The sequence below is a fragment of the Pantherophis guttatus genome, chromosome 11 (genome assembly GCF_059756535.1).
Source record: "Pantherophis guttatus breed Tessera chromosome 11, ASM5975653v1, whole genome shotgun sequence".
NCBI lineage: Eukaryota > Metazoa > Chordata > Lepidosauria > Squamata > Colubridae > Pantherophis > Pantherophis guttatus.
In genome coordinates, this window is record NC_142073.1 from 26,224,245 (window position 1) to 26,247,185 (window position 22,941).

Genomic DNA, 22,941 nt, shown 5'->3' on the forward strand with positions numbered 1-22,941 from the left:
ACTGAGGTGTCCAGGTTCTGGCCAGGACATGTGTGACCTGTTCTGAGCAGGGACGGATGGCTGCTTGGTCTTCCTTCAGGGCCCCTTACACATCCGTTCTGGCTGCCTCCTCACGGGGCTAGATGTAGCCTCCTCTGCGACCCTCAGAAGCCACTTACTTCAGGACGTGGTCATTCAAGGACATGTTATCCGGCTGAGACACATGAGCTGCAAAGTATTCACTCTGAGTGGACGTCATGATGACTGGCAGGTATGTGCAAGATGCTCATTTTGGGGATTTCTCCAGGCTTCTGGAAGTTTCCTGCAAGTTCCCACCTTCTCAGCCCCCTGAGCTGTCCATAAGAACAAACCAAATCCTGAATGATGGTTTCAGAGAGATTTCCTTACCAGAGTTCTCAATGCTTTCAACAATGGCAGAGCATCTAATGCCCTGGGAAAGTTCTTCAAAATTCAGGGGTACTTTCACAGACTATGTTTCTGCCTTCAAATTAGTCATCACTGAAGTATATAGCGTAGTCAAACATCAGCACAGGAAATGTTTATGACATTTATACTATGTCATAAAATGCTTTATGATAGTTTTTATGCCATAAAATATTTTGTAAAATTTGCCAAATTTCAGTTCTAAGGGAGTCATGGGTCCTCGATTTTGGATGCATTATTTAAGTTAGCCTATTTGGAGTCCCTTGGTTGAAAAGGTTCTGCCTTGTGACACATGGTTTCATCCAGGTAAAGGTTACAGACACAAGGGTTTTAGCAGTATGCAGAGGAGCTGGCTCAGACCCCTGGCCCTCCTAATCGAGCAGCCTGTGTTCGCAGCAGCATAGCACCTGCAGTTACCTGCATAAGGGAGCCCACAAGTCTCCCAGCAGAGACAGTCACATATTCCCCTAGTGGGTTGCTACTTCTGAGACAGAGATTGTTCTCCACAGGGTACAGCGACCGAAGAGAATGGCACCTTCTTGAATTTGCCATGGGCAGCCTTGTACCACCGGACTGGAATACGGTATGTGTCACCTCGGTGAGGCCATGATGCTCCAAGGACCTCCTCAATCCTGCCTGTGGATGCTGCCTGGTGGGCTCACAAAGAGCAGTGGGATGTCTAGCCATTCGGAAGCAGGGAAGCTGTGGTCACAGGATGGGTTTCCATATCATGGGTTCTGTTTGATACCAGGCACTTGTGGGTGTGAGGAGAACCCGGGGTTAATTTGTTGAGGGCCTCGAAGGGGCTTGGAGTAATGTTCTTGGAGACTCTTCAAGAACTGGCAGCTGCAGGGCTGGAATAGTTCCCGATGCCTCTCCTGGAAGCAGCTGCAGGATGCGGGCTGCAAGGCCAGATTGATTTGAATCTGTTGTTTCTAGAATCTGGTCTGTTTTCAACCTTTGAAGAACTCAGTGTGGCCCAGAAATGAAACAAAACCTGCAGCGAACACAAACTTATTTAGCCCAAACTTATTTAGCCCAGCAAGTAGTCCTCATGGGACGAGGCAAAACCAATGCAGTAACAATCAACTTCTCTCCTAGGCCCACTCTTTGACCCACCCCTAGATGGGGGCTCAAGGGGGACTGCAGAGAGAAACTAAAAGGGGGGGTTGTTGCACCCCACCACGTAATCTCAAACTAAACAATAAGAGAGGTCCATTGTGGTTGTGGCAGTGATTAGGAGACTCCTGTGATACATTTTTATTCGGAGTCCGGTATCTTTGGGGGATTGAGAGAACATTCTCCAAGTCCTGCTGCATCTTCCTCTCTTCCTCACACAGAGGCTGGCTAGCAAACATGCAGTTTTAATTCTGGCCAAAGAGGTGCCCTGCTCTCAGCGCGCCAGCCTAGCCCCCAGTAGCAGGCAGCCCCGCCAGGGGTGAAATGCTCCCGGTTCGGACCGGCTCGGGCGAGTAGGTAGCGATGGCGGCAGGCAGTTCGGAGAACCGGTAGCAAAAATCCCTGCCCCCACACCCCATGCCCAGCTGAATCGCGCGATCATCAGAGCCTTTTTTTCTTTTAAGTGGCTCTAGCGAGCCAAGCTCTGACGATCCCAGCTGAGTTGCCTGCTAATGGGTAGCAAAAATCCCTCCCTCTCCCCCCCTCAGCTTGCTTACCTTAGCTGTTGGTCGCAATGCCTTGCTGTAATCCCTGCAATCCATTGCATCAGCAAGCAACTGAATCTCCCAGCCTGCAATCAAGCAGGCAGGGAGTTGTGGACTTCAACTCCCAGAATTCCTCAGCCAGCAAAGCAAAGCTGGTTGAGGAATTCTGGGAGTTGAAGTCCACAAGTCTTAAAGTTGCCAAGGTTGGAGACCCCTGTTCTATTGGGTAAGTATTTTTCCCCTTTGGGAGCTTAAAAAAATAGTTAATTGGGTTTTTTTTTAGTTGTTCTTTTTTTAGACCTAGCCATTTAAAGTTTAGGAAGTTTTAAATTTAGCTGCTTTTATATAAAAATAAAAATAAATTAAAATAAAATAATATTTGTGCAGCTTTCTGAGATTTAGTGTGTTCCTGTAGTGTTTCACTCTAACTACACAAACACACAAAATCTTACAAAGCTGTATGTGGAATTTTATCTGTGTAAAGTGTGAAAGTTGTTTTTTCGGGCTTTTTGTGGCTGTGTGAGGTTCCTGCTTGTTGCAGGGGCCATTTTGGGTCTAGCACAGCTGCTTTTACATTGTGGGTGAGCCAGTTGTGTTGTGTTTTGTAGGTTAAAAATGGGCAAAGAAGTGACATTGACTTGGCCACGCCTACCTGACCAACAAGCCACACCCTCCCAGTCACCTTACCACCAAGCCCCGCCCACTAATTAAGCCACACCCACAGAACCGGTAGCAAAAATTTTTAGATTTAACCCTTGAGCCCCGCTCATTCCTCTGCTGGGCTGGCCCTCTAGGATCTGCTGAACTGGCCCTGCCTCAGGACCCTTACCCTGGGACAGGAGCGAGCATTTGCGTTGCCACTGCCACCTGCTTGTTCTCACCTGAGCAGGAGCCAGGACCTGTGGAGCCCGGATGTCCCACCAGACAAGCGCTGCCTGCTGAACGCCCGTCTCTTCCCTGTGCTCTGCGTCTCGGAGCCCCTGGGCCTCGGGGGCCTCTTGTGGCTCTTGGGCTCTCCAGAGACCTGGCAGTTGCAGTCCTGGAGGAGGGCCTGGCGCATGTCCTGGGAGGAGATGAGGGCCTGTCTGGACCAGGAGGCGGAACTGGCCTCCCGCAGGGCCATCTTTGTCCTACAGGCCCAGCGCAAAGTCCAGCGGGTCCTGATGGAGCAGAAGAATTGCAGCCTCCTGCCTCTGATCCGCTCAGCCGTCCTGGAGGGCTTTGGGGAGGCTCTGCTGGATACCCTGGACCAGGGTAGGGAGGCGGGTCTGGGATGCCCACAAATTCCCCCATTTGCTGACCTCTATCTCAGGCCGAGCATGTTCCTTTGCCAGGCCACCTTGGGAAGTTGGAGGGGGCACCACTGTTGGTTGGGGGGAGAGTTTTCTTTAGCCCAGCCCTCTGCCCAGGTGCTAGGGTGGTGATTTGAGTTCCCCGGGGGGAGGGTGCCAGTGGGGCAGGAGAGAGAATTCTTGGCTCTGCTTCCTTCCTAGTGGCTGCCACCACTGAGGATCTGGGGATTGCTGCTCGGGCACTGGCGTGCATCGCAGATCTCCTGGGCTGCATGGCCAGAGGAGAGGGGGGCTTACGGAGTGGCCCCACAGCCAACCTTGCTTGGGCCGCTGCCTTCCAGCAACTGGAGAAGGGAGACATTGCTCAGGGTGTAAAGGCACTTGCCATGGAGAGGAAGAAATGGCTAAGCAGGTACTGGAAGGGCGGGGGAGAGATACAGGGCAGTCTTTGCAGATCTGCCAAGGCTTCCCACATCTACTTGGGGGCCCCTGTTTGTCTCCTGGCCCGAGAGCTGCCTGGAAAGACCCCTTGCCCAATGGCAGGCAGCTGGCATCTGCCCCCGACTACCGCCAAGCACCTGACCCACTCGCTGGAGGCTGTGCAGCACATTGGGGGGGGGGTGCTTCACCCCTGCCAGCCTTCCTTGCAGCCCGGAGGCCCTTGGATGGGTCCAGCAGGGCTGCCATGCTCCAGTGGCTCTGGGAAAATTTCTCCGCTTTTCGGAAAGGTGTCTCTGAAGGCAGCACAACCTCAAGGCTCTTTCCAAAGGGGATGTGCCCGCCAGAGGCCCCCAATAGCCTGGTTCCCCTCCTCTTGCAGACCCATCCTGCTGGTTCGCGCTGCCCGACACTACGAGGGGGCCGAGCAGATCCTCATCCGCAGGGCCATCCTGCTCTCCTCCAAGTTCATCGGCTTCTGGCAAGTGGAGCTGCCTGCCCTGGGCTGCTGGGTGAGAGTGGAGTGCCCTGCACGGATTGACCTCTCCGGTAGGTGGCAAGCGGAGGCTCTGTGGATGCCTGCCCAGAGGAGCTTGCCCACCTGCACCTGGGCCCCTGTACTAAATACTTGGCTAAAATCTGCCTGGTTTGTAGCTTGGGGGGAATGAGGGCCTGGGGGAAGTTTGGTTAACTGATAAGGGGGGAAGGATTGGCACGTGCCAAAAGGCCTGAGCAGACCGAGGTTGGAAGATGCCTGATTCAGGCCCCGCCCATCTGCAAGGACTGTCCTCCATCCAGGCTGCAGCTTTGTTCTCTTCTGCGTTAGGCAACGTGCAGGAGATGCAGCGCAAGGAAACAGCTCCAAAACTTTATTTCCCCAGGAACTCCTCCATCTATTTTGCCATCAGGTTTACTCATAGCTTTTTTGCATCAGCCCTAAAGCCCAACAATCATTGCTGGTTGTGGGGAACATGACTTACTCCCAGTGCCAATACTTCTCCAGGCTTCCTCCTTCGGCTTCTAGTCTTGCTGAAGGCAATTTGAAACTCCTGCCATCAACTTGCCACTGTGTGCAAACTCTCTACATGGAATGAAGAGGGGTGTCGTTTTTGTTTCAACCTCCCCCCCCTCCATTCTGTAGTAGTGGAAGCTCTGCAACATTCTCTGCCTGTGGACAAGGGTAGCAAGAAGTCTGCATCATCTTACGCCCTTCAGAGCATTCACTTTCTGCCCAGCCCACATCCTGGTCCTTCATGATGATCTGTAGCCTCAAAGTTCTTCCTAGCTTTCACTAGATCAGTTCAGAATTGAGCAAGAGATGTGCCAAATCATGCCTGGTGTGCCCAGGTGAGGCTTGAGCCAAGAAATTCCACCAGCTGTAAAAGAGGTGTGGAAGCTCAAGCTTTGTCCATGAGTTCTATCTGATGACCTTTGGTAACAGGACCAGTGTTTTCTAGGGGGATGGAGTGATACCCCTCCAATCACGTATGAACACGGTGGAGCAGTGGTGGATGTGGCTGTCCTGGTAGACGGCTGCAGGCCTATTGGTGCCCAGGCACGACGCATTGCCAAACCAGAATTGCAACTGATCAGCACCAGTGGAAGTCTGGAGGGAGAGGTGGTAGTGGAATTGGTCTGCCGCGACCTAGAGGATCTGAGGGATTACTGCCAGCCTCATATGCCAGGTGAGAACCTGCATCTTCCGTCCAGCTGTCCCTCCCTGTAGCCAGAAAGGAATCGGAATGTGGAGCCAAAAGGGTGGGCCACTTGCCATGATGTCCTGTGGATTCTGGAGAAGTTGTGTCTTAGCTTGTAGCTTGTAGAATATATCATTTGGCAGAGCATTTTCACCCAACTTGAATGACACCCAGGACATGGGAAGAACATGTTTATAGCTTGATTAACTTGGTTCTCCTGCCATTTGAGATGTACTGTGAATCGTGCCCAATGCTCTGTCCTTCCTCTTCTGAAACATTTTCATGTTGGTGGTGCCTCAGTGAGAGAGGCCTTTAGACTCCCTCTCCCCTGTTTCATTGCATCATAAGCCTTCAGGCTCTTTCCAGAGTCTTGGCTGGACCTTCGGGACGACTCTTGGCCGATGGTCTTTGCCTGCTCCTCACTTCAGGCTTCCTTGCACCTGGGCTCTGAAACAAAGGGCCAGGGTAGGTTTGAGGGGCTTGGCTGCCCATTCTCTGGTCTTTGCTGCAACTCTGTCTCTTCTTCCAGGAGCCTTGCTCAAAGCAGCCTTGGTCTGCACTCACATTGTTAGTCTCCTGTCCCCCCAAACCTTGCGAGAGCAGCTGCAGGAACGTTTCGGAGGTGGCTTTGAGCTTCACACCTGGTCTCATCTGCCCCATGGATCGGGCTTGGGTAGGTGGAGGCTCTCGGCTTGCTGTGGGTTGGTTGAGAGCCAAGCAAGCCTTGGAAATTGCTTCTCTGTATCATTCATTTATTCCCAATAAAATAGAATATTTATAGTTCAGGGTTGAAATGAAAGGTCCTTGGTGCTCTCTGAGCTTGTTGGCACTAGCACTGGCCACTGTGACCTAGTTTGGCTAATGAAACATTTGCAAGGAAACAACTAAGCTCATAGAGCACCAAAGACCCCTCATCCATCCACCCGTCCATCCATCCATCTAGCTGCCCATCCCAGATTAGTGATTCTGAGTGGCTTACAATAAAAACATGAACCGTGCCAAATGACACCTCCCCAAAAGAAAACAACTATGCAGAGAAAGAAAACAATGCAAAACAATCAAGATTCCTGCGAAGCAGCCCCTGGGAAAGCAGGGCCACGGGCTGTGCGCTCCCTCCGGTCTCCAGGCCAGATGGCCAAACCAGCCCTTCAGGTCCTTCCAGAAGCCCATCAGGTTCCTGGCCAGGCTGACCTGAGGTGGGAGGGGGATGAGGCTGGTGCATTATGGCAGCAGTTGCCTCTTTCTGTTTCTACCTCCCTCTGAAAAGAGCCGGTTCACAAATAGCCCTTTTCAAACAGCCCAGTTACCCTCCTTCCTGTCAGGCTTTCACTCTTTCCCCATTTGGCCCTGATGACCAAGCCTGCCATTTTGTGAAGTACTTCCGGGGAAGATCTCAGGGATTGAGGCCTCCCAAAGCTTTTCCCAAATGATCCGCCTCCAGCTCTGAGGTTTTTTGAGAATTCAAAGTGGGAGGCTCTTAATTCTCCTCCTCCCCGTACCTGATGGTCAAGCGCCCTCCTTGTCCGTTTGGGACCTCCGTGCAGAGGAGCGAAAGGCGGCTCCCTTTTCCCTAGGCCACATTTGTGTCGCTTTGTGTTCTTCCGCAGGGACAAGCAGCATCCTGGCAGGCGCAGTGATCGCATCGCTCTATCGCGTATCTGGGCGCTGCGCTGGTGTAGAGTCCCTCATTCATGCGGTGCTGCACTTGGAACAGGTTTTGACCACAGGTAAGGAGTTTGTCCTGTTGCCGCCTAGACCAGCCCTTCCTAGCATCAGTAGAAGAGAAAAATAAGTCTGCCCTGTGTGGCAGCTGCTTAAAGAGGTAAAGGCTCCTTTTGGATGTATTAACAGGAGCTGGGAGTCCAGGTCACAAGAAGCAATTGCCCATGATGTTACTCAGTCAGGTACCACGTGGAATATTCTGCCTGGTTCTGAGCACTGGACTCTAAAATGGACACTGACAACCTGAAGTGAGTTTAGGCTAGATGAATAGGAGGGAAAACTAGCTCTATTTAAAGGAAGGTGAAGCGATCTGAGGGGAGATGAGGTGGCTCCCTTCAGAGAAGTAAGCATTATCCCATAGAGCGGACCCATTCTCCACATCCCCAGAGAGCAGGACCAAGAACACCAGATACCAAAAGGTGGGGAACGGGATTCAGTTTAGGTATTAGAAAAAAGGCCTTGATGGGAAGGCAGAATCAGCTGCGTGTTCCCTGGAGGTCTTCAGACAGTCTGGGGGTTGGACTAGATGTGCCTGGAGGCCCCTTCCCTTCTGACTCTCAGATTCTGAGAAAATGCCATGAAGTCTACCAGTCCCTCTTTGATCTCTGGCAAGGACAGCGCATCCTTACACACTCCCCCCTGGTCGCAGGACTTTATTAGAACTTTCACTTTGTACCTGAAAGGGAAGTTGAGACGGAGGACCTGCTCTCGGCCTGTCTCGCCCATTTCGCATGGTTGCTGCGTAATAGTGAGCAGAAGCTCCTGGACTCGGAACTTCTTGGCCTGGGCCTGAACCCCTGCACTGTCCTTTTCAGGTGGTGGATGGCAAGACCAGGTGGGCGGGCTGGTTCCAGGGCTTAAGATTGGGCGCTCGAAAGCCCAGCTGCCACTGAAGATCGAAGTGGAAGAGATCACCCCACCGGAAGGCTTCATCCACACCTTGAACCAGCACCTGCTCTTGCTGTACACGGGGAAGACCCGCCTTGCTCGCAACTTGCTCCAGGTATGTGAGGCACATCTTTTGACTAGCACCCCGCTTTGCACACGTTTGCTCCTAGATCTTAGTCTCAAGATTGCTCAGTGCTGTCCCTGGTCTCATAACGCTGCTTCCTTGGGTAACTGATATATACACAAACCCTTAATACACTTAGATTAAAAGGTGGTTACAGGCTGTAGAGTTCAGATGTGAATGCCTCAGGTTTGGCAACATTACAAGATTACAGCCAAAATAACGTGCAGCTTGTATTGTGAGAAAAGTGTGGAACAGATTTTCTTCTAAGAAAAACAAACTTGTGCAACCGTACTTTGGAATTCTGTCTGCCATAATTGCAGACCTTCAATAGACAAATAGAATTGGATTTAGCCTTACTCAGAGTAGATCCATTGGAACTAGTGATCCCTTTATCTCATGCTCTCATTTTCTTTTTTTCTTTTTATAGTTATTATGTCTTTTCTTCTGTATCCTTTCTTTGACTTTTAAGTGCTTTACACATCTAGTTTGCCCTAAATTCCCATCTGTTCTATTCCCCTTTTCTCCTCTCACTTTTCTTATTTCCCAACTGTTGATCTCAGTGTAATCATTTAACTTTTTGCTTAATCCTTTCCCCCTTTTTTTCTCTCTTGTTTCGTCCTAACTTCTTTATTTTTGCCACTGTTAATTCCAGTGAAATCATTAAAAATATTTTTCTCTAGCCTTTTTCCCTTTCTTTTTCTTCCCTTAGTTTGCTTCTTTTTTTAGGTTGTTTCCTCCTATCCCTTCTCTTTTTTCATTGTTACTTCCAATGTAAACATTTAATTTTTCATCATCAATGTTGAAATCTTCAGTGCTGTTTTCTTGCATCTCATTCTTAGTCTCTTTATCGAGTTGAATATGTTCTGACACAATTCCTCCTTTTCTATCAAGATTGAATGATACATGCATCATTTTGACTATCTCAATTAGTTCCTGCTACATTTTGACATTCTAGTTTGCTTTTAACTCCAATTTACAGTTTTGTTATTTCCCATCTCCTTTAGTTGTCGAGATCAAACAGCTTAAAAGAAAACAAATCCTCCTTCAAACTTCTCACGGCTCTTTTAGCTCAAGGTCACTGTAATTTTTTCCAGATTTAAAATTGTTTGTTGTAGTACTTTTTTTCCACCGGCAGATGTCTCTCTCCAATCCACAAGTTTCAAACCAACAAAGTCACAAAATATCCAAATTGTTTATTAAATCTGCTTATCCAATGCTTTTCAAATTCCTTCTTTCTCTTCTTGATTTTATATATCCCAAATTCCAGTTTAAAATCCAATTTTAAATCCAAATCCAATTGAAAAATTCCCTTTACAGGGGTTTTCTATTTTGAATTTTTCTTTGTTCTCCCTTCAAAGTTCAAAACTTTTAAAATTATATTCAATCCTGTTTAGAAACTATTTTCTTTCGGGTTTCTTTTTCTTATAATAATTTTAATGTCTCCAAATCCAATTTCCACTCCAAATATCAAACCCCGTTCTGGGCTTTAGTGCTCTGACTTCCGTTTTGTTCTCCCTCCATTAAGATTCCCCAATGCTAATTAGCTGCTATTTGCTCACCGGGACTTCTTTTGAAAATTTTAAAATAGTTCTTTTTTACCTATGAGTTGGCCAATCGCTCACCCAGTACAAATACTCTGTCCAAATCACCACTCCTGCACAAAACTTATTCCGGTTGCCCCATCTTCATGAGGGCCGCAATGGCTGCTGCCTCCGCATTGAAGAGTTTCCTCCGACTTTCCTGTTCCTCTTGGTTGTCCGAGGTGCCTCTCCTTCTTCACCGTCCCTACAGGATGGATCCGGTCTGAAGACCTCCTGACAGCGGTTTGTCTGCCTGGATTTTCGCAAGGCTCATCGGAGCCCGCTATTTTCCAGCCAGTCTCGCCGCGACGCTTCCAGTTCCTCCTTTCTGAGTTTTTTTTTTTTTATTGTGCTTATTTCACCGCTAGCAAATAGTTCAAAAATGCTTTCTCCTTGAATTTCTTGGGGTCATTTTTCAATGGAAAATATTCTCTTACCCAGATTACATACCACTCACTTTCTCCGCTCCTACACAGTCTTGTGTATTAAGGCTGTCTTCAGCTTCATGACAGCCATGTTTGCTGCTGCTCCTCCTCGTCATTGGCTGAGGGGGCTTCTCTAGTCAGGGAAGGGAGATGCAGCTGTTACCTGCTAGGGCTGTCCCCCTTTACTTTGCCACCCCTCCAGGCTGGCTATGGTCCCGATTTGGACCCTCCGATAAGGGTCTCACGGAACTCACGGTCCAGGCTTCCGAAGGCGCCGGAAGTACAATTGGAAGTCCAGGTTCACCTTTTGTACATATCCATTCATATATGTACACATGCAGGAAGATATATACACCATTGTGTGTGTGTGTGTTGTATTATTTATGTACACTCATGCACGTATACATCCAAGAACCTTTGTTCTGTGTGTGTGTGTAAGGTTAGATAAGTATAGAAAGTGGAATCTAATAGACCTACTCAAAGCCAGCCATGGGAACAGAAGCATTTGTCCCATTTGAAACTTCTCTTCTGTAGCAGGCCATGAAGGACAACTTGGAAGAAAACTTTGGTTTTTACAACAGACATGGTTTTATAAAGGTGTGGAGCTTTTGGTCAGAATTTTCTAATAATCCTTTGGCCAGAGTCTGGATTTTTAAAAAATAGCACCGGAGTGCCAGAATAAGACATTTTACATCCCGACTTCCGGGGTACCGTCATGCTGGTGCAGTGCAAGGAATTGGAATCTCCACTTCTCCTGCCCGATTTTCCATGTCTGGAAGCCGATAACGGCAACACCGAACCTTGAAGAGGACAGCAAACGAAAGGGGATAGCCCAGAGGTGGTGGAGTGAAAGGCAATCCTCCACCAAGGAGGGTGGAGCCCCCTGAATCCAGAGTGGAAGAGACCGGCTGTCAGAGCCAGGTCCGGAGACATGGCGACCCAAATGAAAAATGAGGAAGCAGAATAGTGAGAAGCAACAAGAAGCATCAGTGAGAAGAGTTTTACAAGAGGCAAAATATCTGAAGTGTCTCAATGAAACTGTAGAGGTGGCAGACGGGGGGGAAAAAGTGAGTCTCTAAAGAGGAAAAAAGCGGCTCCTTAGCAGTGGGAGTGGAAGAAAGATTGGTGGAGAGTGCAAGTGATTTACGAGCGGTGCTGAGAGAGATAGGATAGTGGATTGTGGATTGGATTGATGAGAAAATCACAAAGAAAAACTGGAACTGGGATTGTGACTGTGACTGTGAGGAGGTACTGAGGGTGTGTGTAGGTGGTGAACAGGTTGGAGAAAAAAGAAAGTAAAGAATAGCCTTTGGAGATAGAGATGGAGGAAGTGACAGTGACTAGACAAATCGAAAGCTGCCATCTTTAAGTTTGGAGAACAGGAGGAGAAAAAAAATGAACTGTGAAAGAGTGAAGAAGAAAGAACATTGATTTACAGAAGGAAGACTTATTGACTGGAGATATTAAATCAACCAATATACTGACTGGTAAAGGATTACCATATATTTGTATGAGATTGGAAATTTATAGTTAATCCAATTTTTTCTTTATGTAACTCTGGAACTTGTTAGCTAAGATTTAATATAGATAATACTAAATATTGTTATATAATTTTTACTATATGTGATTCCCCTCCCTTCTTCAACATTTGATGATCCACCCTAATGTCTTAACTTTTCTTTCCTTTTCTTCTAGATATTGTGTAATAATTTAATTAATTCAATAATAGGAAATACATCTATTTTCTCATTGTATAGACCTGAAATTAATTGTGAACTGATATAATTGATAATTGCTATTGCTATTGAAATTCCCGTATTCTATATTGATTTAAGATTAAGAAGAAAGATTAGAAATAGAACTATAGATACAACTTGGGGTAAAAACTTAGATATATATGGTGTTATGGAAAAAATTTTCTACAAAAAATTAAAATGTCAAATACAGCTACAATTACAAAAACAGTAAAAAAGAACCCCTGTGACAGCTTCACCTGCAGGGCAAAAATTAATAACACATATGCCATCTACTGAAAAATTAGGAACAGCAGCAGCTGTGCAGAACATGCAGACATCTTTGAATATGATTCAAGAGGTCATGATGAAAATGCAGGAAATAATGCAAAAAAATCATGAAGAAATGAAAGGGGATATGGGTGAAGTGAAGGGAGACACAAGAAAATTGGATGACAAAATGGAAAAGATTCAGGAATCAATAGCAAACAATGAGCAAAAAATAAACATAATAGAGGCCAAGGTAGAGAGAACCGAAAAGAAACTGGAAGCTGCAGAAGAGAGATGGGAAATGGAGAAAAAGGAGTTGGAGGAGACAGTGACCTGTCTTGAGCTAGACAGATCCTCCTATTACTTAAGATTTCAAAATGTGGTAGAAAACAGAGAAGAGGATCTATATAAACTAATAGTGGAATTACTAGCAGAACCCCTACATATAGATAGGCAGGAAATGGCATGCAGCAAAGAGGGGGTTGAGGGGTTTTTTACGTAAATTTTTAATGAAATTTTTAAGGGGTGGGAATAATGATTTTTTTTAAGGGGAACCGGGAGGAAGACCAAGGGGTTTGGGGGGGACGAACCCACTAGGGTCAGAGCCGAGCCCGGCACAGGGGGACGGTTTGGAGGGTGCAGGTCGAGGGATCGGGGAGGGGCTGGAGGACTATCCGGAGGAGGAATTTTCCATCAGCACGGTGAATAGGAGAGGCAGATATTGCGGGAGCAGGGGACCATATCATGTGTCGGGGGCTCGCACTTGCTCCGCTCGGACACTAGGTGGCTTAGATATTCAGGATCTGGGCCTTCGGCTGATGCTGTGCAACGCCAGGTCCGTGGTAAATAAGGCCCCCCTCATTCACGATCTTATTCAAGAGGATGGAGCACACCTGGCGGGTATTACGGAGACGTGGTTGGGCCCGGAGGGCGGCGTCCCTCTGGTCGAAATGTGCCCACCAGGCTTCAGAGCATTCCATCAGCCGAGGGCCCAGGGGAGGGACAGGGGGGTGGTGGCGGTTATTATTAACGAGGATCTGGGGCCGAGGGAGAACACTGTGCCTCAGATAGCCGGATGTGAGTCCCTCCTTGTGAGGTGGGGTCATGGGGTTCAGATGGGCTTGTTGCTTACGTACCTGGCTCCCTGCCGCGTAGCAACAGCCCTACCTGAGCTACTCGACGTGATAGCCACGGTGGCAGTAGATACACCCAGGCTTTTAGTCATGGGTGATTTCAACTTGCCATCCGCTGGTGAAACGTCTGAGGTGGCTCGGGAGTTCATGGCTTCCATGACGGCCATGGACCTGACCCAGTTAGTTCATGGCCCTACTCACAGGGGAGGTCACACTCTGGACCTGATTTTTGTCTCTGGCCAGTGGTTGAGTGGTCTTGTTATTGGGGATATAGACATGGAACCCTTGTCATGGACAGACCACACAGTCCTTCGCCTGGATCTTCGAACCGCTGCCCCCTGCCGCAGGGAGGCGGATCCAATTAGATGGATCCGCCCCAGGCGCCTGATGGATCCTGAGAGGTTCCAGATGGAGCTTGGGCCATTTCCTGAGGTTCTAGCACATGACTCGGCCGAGGACCTGGTAGCCGCCTGGGATCGGGCGGCTGGTGGGGCCTTGGACCGAGTCGTGCCTTTGCGGCCTCTGACCCAGTGCCGATCCCGTGCGGCTCCTTGGTTCACTGAGGAGCTGAGGGAAATGAAGCACCGGAAAAGACGCCTGGAGAGCGGTTGGAGGGCCAGTCTCGCTGAATCTGATCGAACACTGGTAAGGTCGCATATTAAGGCCTACCTAGTGGCGATAAAGATGGCAAAGTTTAATAACTTTTCCGCCTCTATTGCGTCATCAGGGAATTGTCCGGCCGCCCTGCTTAGGGTGACCCGCTCCCTGCTCCATCCGGGCGTGCGGGAGGATCCCTTGGAAGGCAGGGCGGAGGATTTTGGACAATACCTGTATGACAAAATCGCTCAGATCCGGGGGGATTTGGACTCTGACTGGGTAGATCAGGGCAGAGTGATGAGGAATAGTCTTGAGAATGTTATCTGGGAGGAGTTTGACGCTGTGACTCCCGATGATGTGGACAGGATTTTGGGGAGACTTAGTGCGGCCACATGTTTACTGGACCCGTGTCCCTCCTGGTTGGTACTGGCTTCCCGGGAGGTTACACGAGGCTGGCTCCAGGGTGTTATCAACGCTTCGCTGAGTGAGGGCCACTTCCCCGCTGCCTTGAAAGAGGCGGTGGTGAGGCCTCTCCTCAAGAAGCCGTCCCTGGATCCGGCAATATTGGCCAACTACCGTCCTGTCTCCAACCTTCGCTTCATGGCGAAGGTTGTTGAGAGTGTGGTCGCGCGACAGTTCCCACAATTCCTGGAGGAAACATCTTATCTAGATCCGTTCCAGTCGGGTTTCAGGTCTGGGCACAGCACGAAAAGGGCATTGGTCGCGTTGGTTGATGATCTCTGGAGGGCTCGGGACAGGGGCTGCTCCTCTGTTCTGGTCCTGTTAGATCTCTCAGTGGCTTTTGATACCATCGACCATGGTATCATGTTGCACAGGTTGGCGGGGTTGGGGGTGGGGGGCACCGTGTTGCGGTGGTTCTCCTCCTTTCTCTCCAACCGGTCGCAGTTTGTGTTGGCAGGGGGGCAGAGGTCGACCTCGAGGCCTCTCATCTGTGGAGTGCCACAGGGATCGGTCCTCTCACCCCTTCTGTTCAACATTTATGTAAAGCCGCTGGGCGAGATCATCCGTGGCTTTGGGGTGAGATACCACCAGTACGCTGATGACACCCAGCTGTACATCTCCACCCCAGGCCACCCCAATGATGCCCTTGAAGTGATGTCCCAGTGCCTGGAGGCTGTGCGGATCTGGATGGGGAGGAACAGGCTCAAGCTCAACCCTTCCAAGACTGAGTGGCTGTGGCTCCCGACATCCCGATATAGTCAGTTGACTCCATCACTGACTATTGGGGGCGAGTCTTTGGCCCCCACAGAAAGGGCTCGCAATCTGGGAGTCCTCCTGGATATGCAGCTGTCCTTGGAGGAACATCTGACAGCTGTAACTAGGGGGACCTTTTGTCAGGTTCGCCTGATTCCCCAGTTGCGGCCCTTTCTTGATTGGGATTCCCTGTGCACAGTCACTCATGCCCTCGTCACCTCTCGCCTTGATTACTGCAACGCTCTCTACATGGGGCTCCCCTTGAAGAACACCTGGAGGCTCCAACTGGTCCAGAATGCAGCAGCGCGGGTAGTGATGGGAGCAGCATGGCGCTCCCATGTAACACCACTCCTGCGTGAGCTGCACTGGCTCCCGGTGGTCTTCTGGGTGCGCTTCAAGGTGTTGGTTATCACCTTTAAAGCGCTCCATGGCATCGGGCCTAGCTATCTTCGAGACCGCCTGGTGCTACCGACGACCTCCCATCGTCCCGTGCGCTCCCACAGAGAGGGCCTCCTCAGGGTGCCATCAGCCAATCAATGTAGGCTGGTGACTCCCAGGGGGAGGGCCTTCTCTGTGGGGGCACCTACCCTCTGGAATCAGTTGCCCCCTGAGATAAGGAGAATCCAAGACCTTAGTGCCTTCCGCCGTGCCCTTAAAACCCACTTTTTCCAGCAAGCCGGGCTTAAGAAGAAATTTTAAATGTTTTAATTGGTTTGTATTTTTAATTTTGGGCCAAATTTATATATATTTTAATTGTTTTTAATATTTGTATTTCATGTTTTTTAATTCTGGCTGTACACCGCCCTGAGTCCTCAGGGAGAAGGGCGGTATATAAATTTAAAAATAAATAAATAAATAAATAAATAAATAAATAAATAAATAAATAAATAAATAAATAAATAAATAAGGGAATAGTATTGACAAGGCTTATTTATACAGATTATACAGATTATGCGAAACGACATAACTACCACGTGAAATTCATGTCAGATTCACAAAGAAATCAATTCGTGACGAAATTTACAGAAAGACAAGGGAAGACAAACTGATGTTTAAAGGGAAGGAGATCATAATATTAGAACAATTAACCAAAAGAATTTGTGAGCAACGGAGGAATTATCAATTCCTCTCTGCTAAATTGACTAATCATAGAATCATGTTCCGATGGTTAATATCAGAGGGCATGTTAATATCCTGGGAAGATAAAAAAATAAGAATAGATACGGTAGAAAAGGCTCAGGAATTCAGCGAACAAAACTTTGGAGAGGAATTAGAAAGTAGAGAGGAATTAGAATCCAAAAGTCAAGAAGAAAACGAATCAAATCGAGGATAGGAAGAGCAGTTGGAGACCGGAAACCAATACAGAGAGGGTGTAAGAACAAGACAGCAGAGGGGAGTAACACAAAAAAGGGAAGCAGGAAGGACAAATAAGTAATTTAATGGAGGAAGAGGTGAATTTAATATCAATCAACATAAATGGATCGAATGCACCAATAAAACGAAGACAAACAATTACCAGACTCCAAAAACTGAACATGGAAATAGTATGCCTACAAGAAGTGCACATTCCTAAAGGGAAAAGTGCTTTTTTGGAAGCCCCCAAACTAGAGAAATTATTTGTAGCATTGGCAGAAACAAAAAAAAGAGGGATAGCGGTTTATATAAAGGAAAGGTTAAATCCCAAACAAATGTATGCAGGACACTAATGATTGAAATCTCAATAAAACAAAAAAAAAAATATTACTTGTAGTCATTTAGGCACCCAACACACATCAGAGAGAATACTATAATAAGTTACACAGAAAACTAATAGAATTAGAAGTAAATAACCTATGCATAATAGGTGACTTCTATGCGGTGGCAGACCCTAAAAAAGACTACAAAACTGGAAAAAAGAAAAAGCATGAAAGGAAAATATTACCACCAGCATTTTTTGAATTGGCCCAGGAATTTAACTTAAAAGATATATGGAGAGAAATTAACCCACAAAAAAAGCAATATACCTTCTTCTCTAACCCCCAAAAATCATGGTCAAGGATAGACATGGCGTGGATGGACCCAGAAACAGGGAAAAACATTGCGGAAATAGAAATTGAAGCCAACTCCTGGGCAGACCACAATCCATTAAAAATTAGTTGGAAAGGAGAAGTCAGGAGGAGAGGGAGATGGACCATGAACCAAAGGATAGTGAAAGAGAAGAATTTTATTCAATACTCAAAAAAAGAATTAGGCCTGTTTTTAAAGGAAAATTGGAATGAAGAAACTACAACTCAAAATTTATGGGATACAACAAAAGCTTATATAAGAGGTTTATTGATAGCATACACAATAAGGAAAAATAGAAATAAAAACAACTGGCAGAGCTCCAAGGAAAATTAGAAAAGCAGAATTTAAATTACAGAAAGAATCCCAAAACCAAGAAATCAAAGTAGAAAAAAAGTTAATTAAACACAAATTAAATTAATAACCCAAGAAGAAGTAGCACAAAAAATTAGAGCAACTAAACAAAATTACTTTGAAAATGCCAATAAGCCCGGAAGACGGTTGACTTATAAATTAAAAAAAGAAAAGGAAAAGAAATTAATTAGAGAATGAGGATGGAATGGTGCATCTACAGGAAGAAAAAAAGAAAAGTATAGCAGTAAACTATTTTCAAAAACTATACAGTTTTTGAAACTGTAAAAAATTGAAGAGGAGAATATTCAAAGATACCTCAGGGCAGGGGCGGGGGGGTGGCGGTTATTATAAAGGAAAGTCTTGATCCGAGGGAGACCACTGTTCCACAGATAGCTGGATGTGAGTCCCTTTTTGTGAAGTGGGGTCGTGGAGTACAGATGGGCTTGTTGATCACGTACCTGGCTCCCTGCCACGTGGCAACGGCCCTGCTCGAGCTGCTCAACGTCATAGCTGAGGTGGCGGTTGGTACCCCCAGACTTCTAGTCATGGGGGATTTCAACCTGCCATCTGTCGGCGAAACGTCTGAGGTGGCTCGAGAGTTCATGGCTTCCATGACGGCCATGGACCTTACTCAGTTAATTCATGACCCTACTCACACGGGTGGACATACTCTGGACTTAGTTTGTGTCTCTGGTCAGTGGTCGAGTGGCCTTGATACAGGGGATATAGTCATCGAACCCTTGTCATGGTCTGACCACTCGCTCCTTCGACTGGACTTTCTAACCGCTGCACCCCGCCGCAGGGAGGCGGGACCGACCATGTGGTTCCGCCCCAGGCGCCTGATGGATCCTGATAGGTTCCAGATGGAGCTTGGGCCATTTCCTGAGACTCTGGCTCATGACTCGGCTGAGGACCTGGTGGCCGCCTGGGATAGTGCGGCTGCCGGGGCCTTGGACCGTGTCGTGCCTTTGCGGCCTCTGACCTGGCACCGAACTCACCTAGCTCCTTGGTTCTCCGAGGAGCTTAGGGAGATGAAGCACCGGAAAAGACACCTGGAGAGTAGTTGGAGGACCAGCCGCTCCGAATCCGACCAAACACTGGTGAGGTCTCATATTAAGACCTACCTAGTGGCGATAAAAGCGGCGAAATCTAGCTATTTTGCCGCTCTTATCGCGTCATCAGATAATCGCCCGGCCGCCCTGTTTAGGGTGACCCGCTCCCTCCTCCACCTGGAAGTGCGGGATGACCCCTTGCAGGGCTGAGCTGAGGACTTTGTGCAGTATCTGTATGACAAAATCGCTCAGATTCGGGAAGGGCTGGCCTCTGACTGGGTATGTCCAGACGGGATGACTGAGGCAGGTCTTGAGAGTGTTATCTGGGGGGAGTTCGATCCTGTGGCTCCCGAGGACATGGACAGGGTCCTGGGATGGCTGAACGCGACCACATGTTTATTGGACCCGTGTCCCTCCTGGTTGGTACTGGCTTCCCGGGAGGTGACACGAGGCTGGCTCCAGAAGATTGTTAACGCTTCTTTGAGTGAGGGGATCCTGCCGGCTGCTTTGAAAGAAGCGGTTGTGAGGCCCCTCCTCAAGAAACCCTCTCTGGATCCGGCTGTTTTGATTAACTATCGTCCAGTCTCCAACCTTCGCTTCGTTGCGAAGGTTGTTGAGAGTGTGGTAGCGCAACAGCTTCCCCGGTACCTGGATGAAGCTGTCTATCTAGACCCACTCCAGTCTGGCTTCCGGCCTGGGCACAGCACTGAAACGGCATTGGTCGCGTTGGTGGATGATCTCTGGAGGGCTCGGGATAGGGGTTGCCAGCTGCGCCCCTTTCTAGATCGGGACTCTCTACGCACAGTCACTCAGGCACTCGTCACTTCCCACCTGGACTACTGCAACGCTCTCTACATGGGGCTCCCCCTGGGGTGCACCCGGAGGCTCCAGCTGGTCCAGAACGCGGCCGCGCGGGGGATTATGGGAGCGACGAGGCGCTCCCATGTGACACCTCTCCTGCGCGAGCTGCACTGGCTCCTGGTGGTCTTCCGGGTGCGCTTCAAGGTGTTGGTGACCACCTTTAAAGCGCTCCATGGCTTAGGGCCGGGGTACTTAGGAGACCGCCTTCTGCCACCAATAGCCTCCCACCGGCCAGTACGCTCGCACAGAGTGGGCCTCCTCAGGGTGCCGTCCGCCAGACAATGTCGGCTGGCGACCCCCAGGGGGAGAGCCTTCTCTGTGGCGGCGCCCACCCTCTGGAACAACCTCCCCCCAGAGATACGTACAATAACAGACCTCCGGATTTTTCGTCGGGCCCTGAAAACCTATTTATTTCAACTAGCTGGACTGGCTTGAGTTAAATTTTAAATTGATTTTAAATTGGGTTGTTTTAATTTACGGCCAAAATATTTAATTATTTTAAACTGTTTTTAAGTTTTGTATGTTGTGTTTTTTACTTTGGCTGTTCACCGCCCTGAGTCCTATTTGGAGAAGGGCGGTATAGAAATGGAAACAAATAAATAAATAAATAAAATAAATACCTTCAAAAAAGGAATCTTCCCAGAATACCATATATAACAAAAGAAATATTAAACGAGGAAATAACGAAACTGGAGATACAAAGAGCAATTCAAAAGCAAAAAAATAATAAGACTCCAGGCCCAGATGGAATTCCTGTTGAATTTTATAAAACATTTCGAGTCATTAGAACAACTGCTATTAGAAACATTTAATGAAGTACTGAAAAAGGCCAAGATACCAGAATCCTGGAGAGAATCATTAATAACTCTTATCCCCAAAAACAATAGTGAACAACAGAAGATACAGAATAATCGGCCAGTCTCGTTTTATAATGCTGATTATAAAATATTTATGGCCATAATAGCGGATAGAATTAAAAATATATTGAACAAAATTATACATTCGGACCAAAATGGATTCCTACCCAACAGATATATAAAAAACAATATAAGAATTATCATCAATGCATTAGAATATTATGAAGCTTACCCCAAAAAACAGGTAGCTGTGGTTTTCTTGGATGCACAAAAAGCTTTTGACAACTTAAACTGGGACTTTATGATAAACCAATTAATAAGAATGAATTTTGGAGAAAAATTTATAGACACGATTAGAGCCATATACACTATACAAAGGGCAAAGATAATAATCAATGGGGAACAAAGTTTTGAAATAACTAAAGGAGTAAGACAGGGCTGCCCACTGTCTCCTCTGCTGTTCATTCTGTCTGTGGAGACATTAATGTCCCAAATTAGAGATAATTCGGAAATAAAGGGATTAAAAATTAAGTCATAAGAATATAAGGTCCAAGCATTCGCAGATGATCTGGCATTTATTATTGAGGAACCTTTAGAATCTGGACCTTCACTGTCAGCAGTCATGACCTGGTCTGTTTAATAGTTCATAGAATCTGTGGATTCTGGAGATTATGTAGTGCAACCCACTGCCCAGTGCAAGGATGCTCCTTCAGCTTCAAACTAAACAAATGGCTTGTTGGAGAGGTCTTCCTAGTCTGTTTATTATTGATTGCTTTAAACAAATGTATATGGTTACCCAATTCACCCACAGGGGACTTCGGGTGGCTTACAACATTAAAACTCACAACATAAAAATTGTAACTCCGTGCCCTGATGGCAGCAGCAACACACTTGGACAAACCACTGGATCAGCTCCGTCCCCATTTGTGGTCCCCAGGCCCATTAACAAAGCCAGCAAGGGGAGGGAATTATGCCGCATAGGGAAAGGGCCACCACCAAAAAGGCCTTTTTTCGTGGTCTCACCATCCCTAACAGATGGGACCCACAACATACCCTGTTCTATTGTTGGGTAGTTTTTAGTGTTGGATGTCCAACTAAATCTACCTTGTCATTTAAACTCATTCTTTCTCCTGTTCTCTGGAAAACCCTGAACCACCTGCCCATTTTCTAAATGACAGCCATTCCAATACTTCGGATCAGCTCTCACATCTTCCCTTATCTGGACTAAACACACCAAGAGTCTCCATCTGTGGCTCCTTTTCCTTCCAGGCCCTTCATCACTTCTGAAAGGCTTCCATGAGGGTCCTTTCTACAATAGTCCCCAAGACTGAGGGTGTTTAAATTTTAGGGCCAAATATTCTGACCGGTGCCTGATCTCTTGCTCGACTCCATCTTTCCGTGGCCCTTGTATCATACCAGTTTTATCTTGCAACCTATCTAGACTTTTCACATATTTTCCCCCCTCCTCCCCAATCCCTGCCATGATCCTAACCAAACCTTTGACTTTCCTCACACAGAGGGTGGGCTTAGTGTTTCTCCCCACTGAAGTTTCAACTTGCAGATCTTGCCTGTTATTCCAGGATTTCAAAATCTGAGGGTTTTGCTATTCTCCCTGGATTGCCTGCAAACTTCATAATCTGGTTTTTTGATTTTCTCATCATTCAGGTGAAGTCTTGCAAGCCACTTGACCCCTCTTTCCCATGGAGCCACTGACGTCCATTCACAGGATTGGCTGCTCAATCAGTGAATGATGGCCTGTCCAGCCCAGCTTCTTTTGCCTTCTTGATCAAGGTCTCTGGGGGGCCTTTTTGAATGTTTCACTAAAGAAAAGAGATGGCGTCTCTATTGTATTTCCATGGTCAACTAATCTAGTTACTTTAGCAAACAAGATTTGGTCTGACTAAGTGCATTCTGGCTCCTGTCAAACTGTGCATTCTTCTCTAAACAATGATAACTTCATATTTCATATCTTAACTCCAGGATTTTCAAGAAACAGGTCCAAGTTGACTGATCTGTAGCTACCCCAGTCTTTTTTCTCCTGCACTCTTGATGTTGGAAACAATAACTTGCAGTGCCGCTGTATGCCCACAGCAACCAAGGGGGGCTCCAAGGTGCCACCCACCAGCTATTCTAAACTGAGTGGGCCCTGGAGACTTGAACCCCATCCCTGTCTGACCTCTCCAAGTTGCCCCCCCCCGCTCAGCTGCATTTGAAGCGGAAGCGGACCCAAAGGCGCTGTGCCCTGCCCCTTCCTGAACCTGCCTGTTCAGTTGACGGGGGAAGGTCCACGGCCAGCTGATTGCCTCCAACTACCTGACCCTCCTCACATCACCGCCCACAGCACCTGTGGATCGCTGGGGGGGGGGAAGTGGTGGCAGGACTGTTGCCTGCCGCTCAGTGATGGGTTGCCCCCAGTTCACACTGGTTCTATAGAACCGGTAGTAAAACCGGCAGGAGGCTCCGCCCACCGACCCTGGTGTCATCAAAATGCTTCTGCACATGCCCCGCTGCGAACCGGTAGTAAAGGTAAGTAGAACCCACCCCTGCTGCAGCTGTCCCAAAGCTCAAGAACG

At 47.7% G+C, this 22,941-nt stretch overlaps 1 protein-coding gene across 8 annotated transcripts in view; it reads left to right on the forward strand.

Moving 5' to 3' along the window:
• The window catches only part of FCSK (fucose kinase), a 34,450-nt gene that overhangs the window by 9,866 nt on the left and 1,643 nt on the right, over positions 1 to 22,941 (forward strand). For 5 of the 8 annotated variants that reach the window (XM_087877155.1, XM_060681510.2, XM_034425651.2 and 2 more), the window contains exons 12-20: positions 80 to 250; positions 933 to 1,006; positions 2,977 to 3,341; positions 3,581 to 3,791; positions 4,200 to 4,366; positions 5,275 to 5,502; positions 6,044 to 6,187; positions 7,122 to 7,241; positions 8,052 to 8,239. In XM_087877155.1, the coding sequence (XP_087733281.1) occupies positions 80 to 250; positions 933 to 1,006; positions 2,977 to 3,341; positions 3,581 to 3,791; positions 4,200 to 4,366; positions 5,275 to 5,502; positions 6,044 to 6,187; positions 7,122 to 7,241; positions 8,052 to 8,239 (1,668 nt within the window). Of the gene's footprint in view, positions 1 to 79; positions 251 to 932; positions 1,007 to 2,976; positions 3,342 to 3,580; positions 3,792 to 4,199; positions 4,367 to 5,274; positions 5,503 to 6,043; positions 6,188 to 7,121; positions 7,242 to 8,051; positions 8,240 to 10,787; positions 12,008 to 22,033; positions 22,160 to 22,941 lie in introns of those variants that run through there. The other 3 variants (XR_015729616.1, XM_087877153.1, XM_034425656.2) reach the window with 3 other exon arrangements.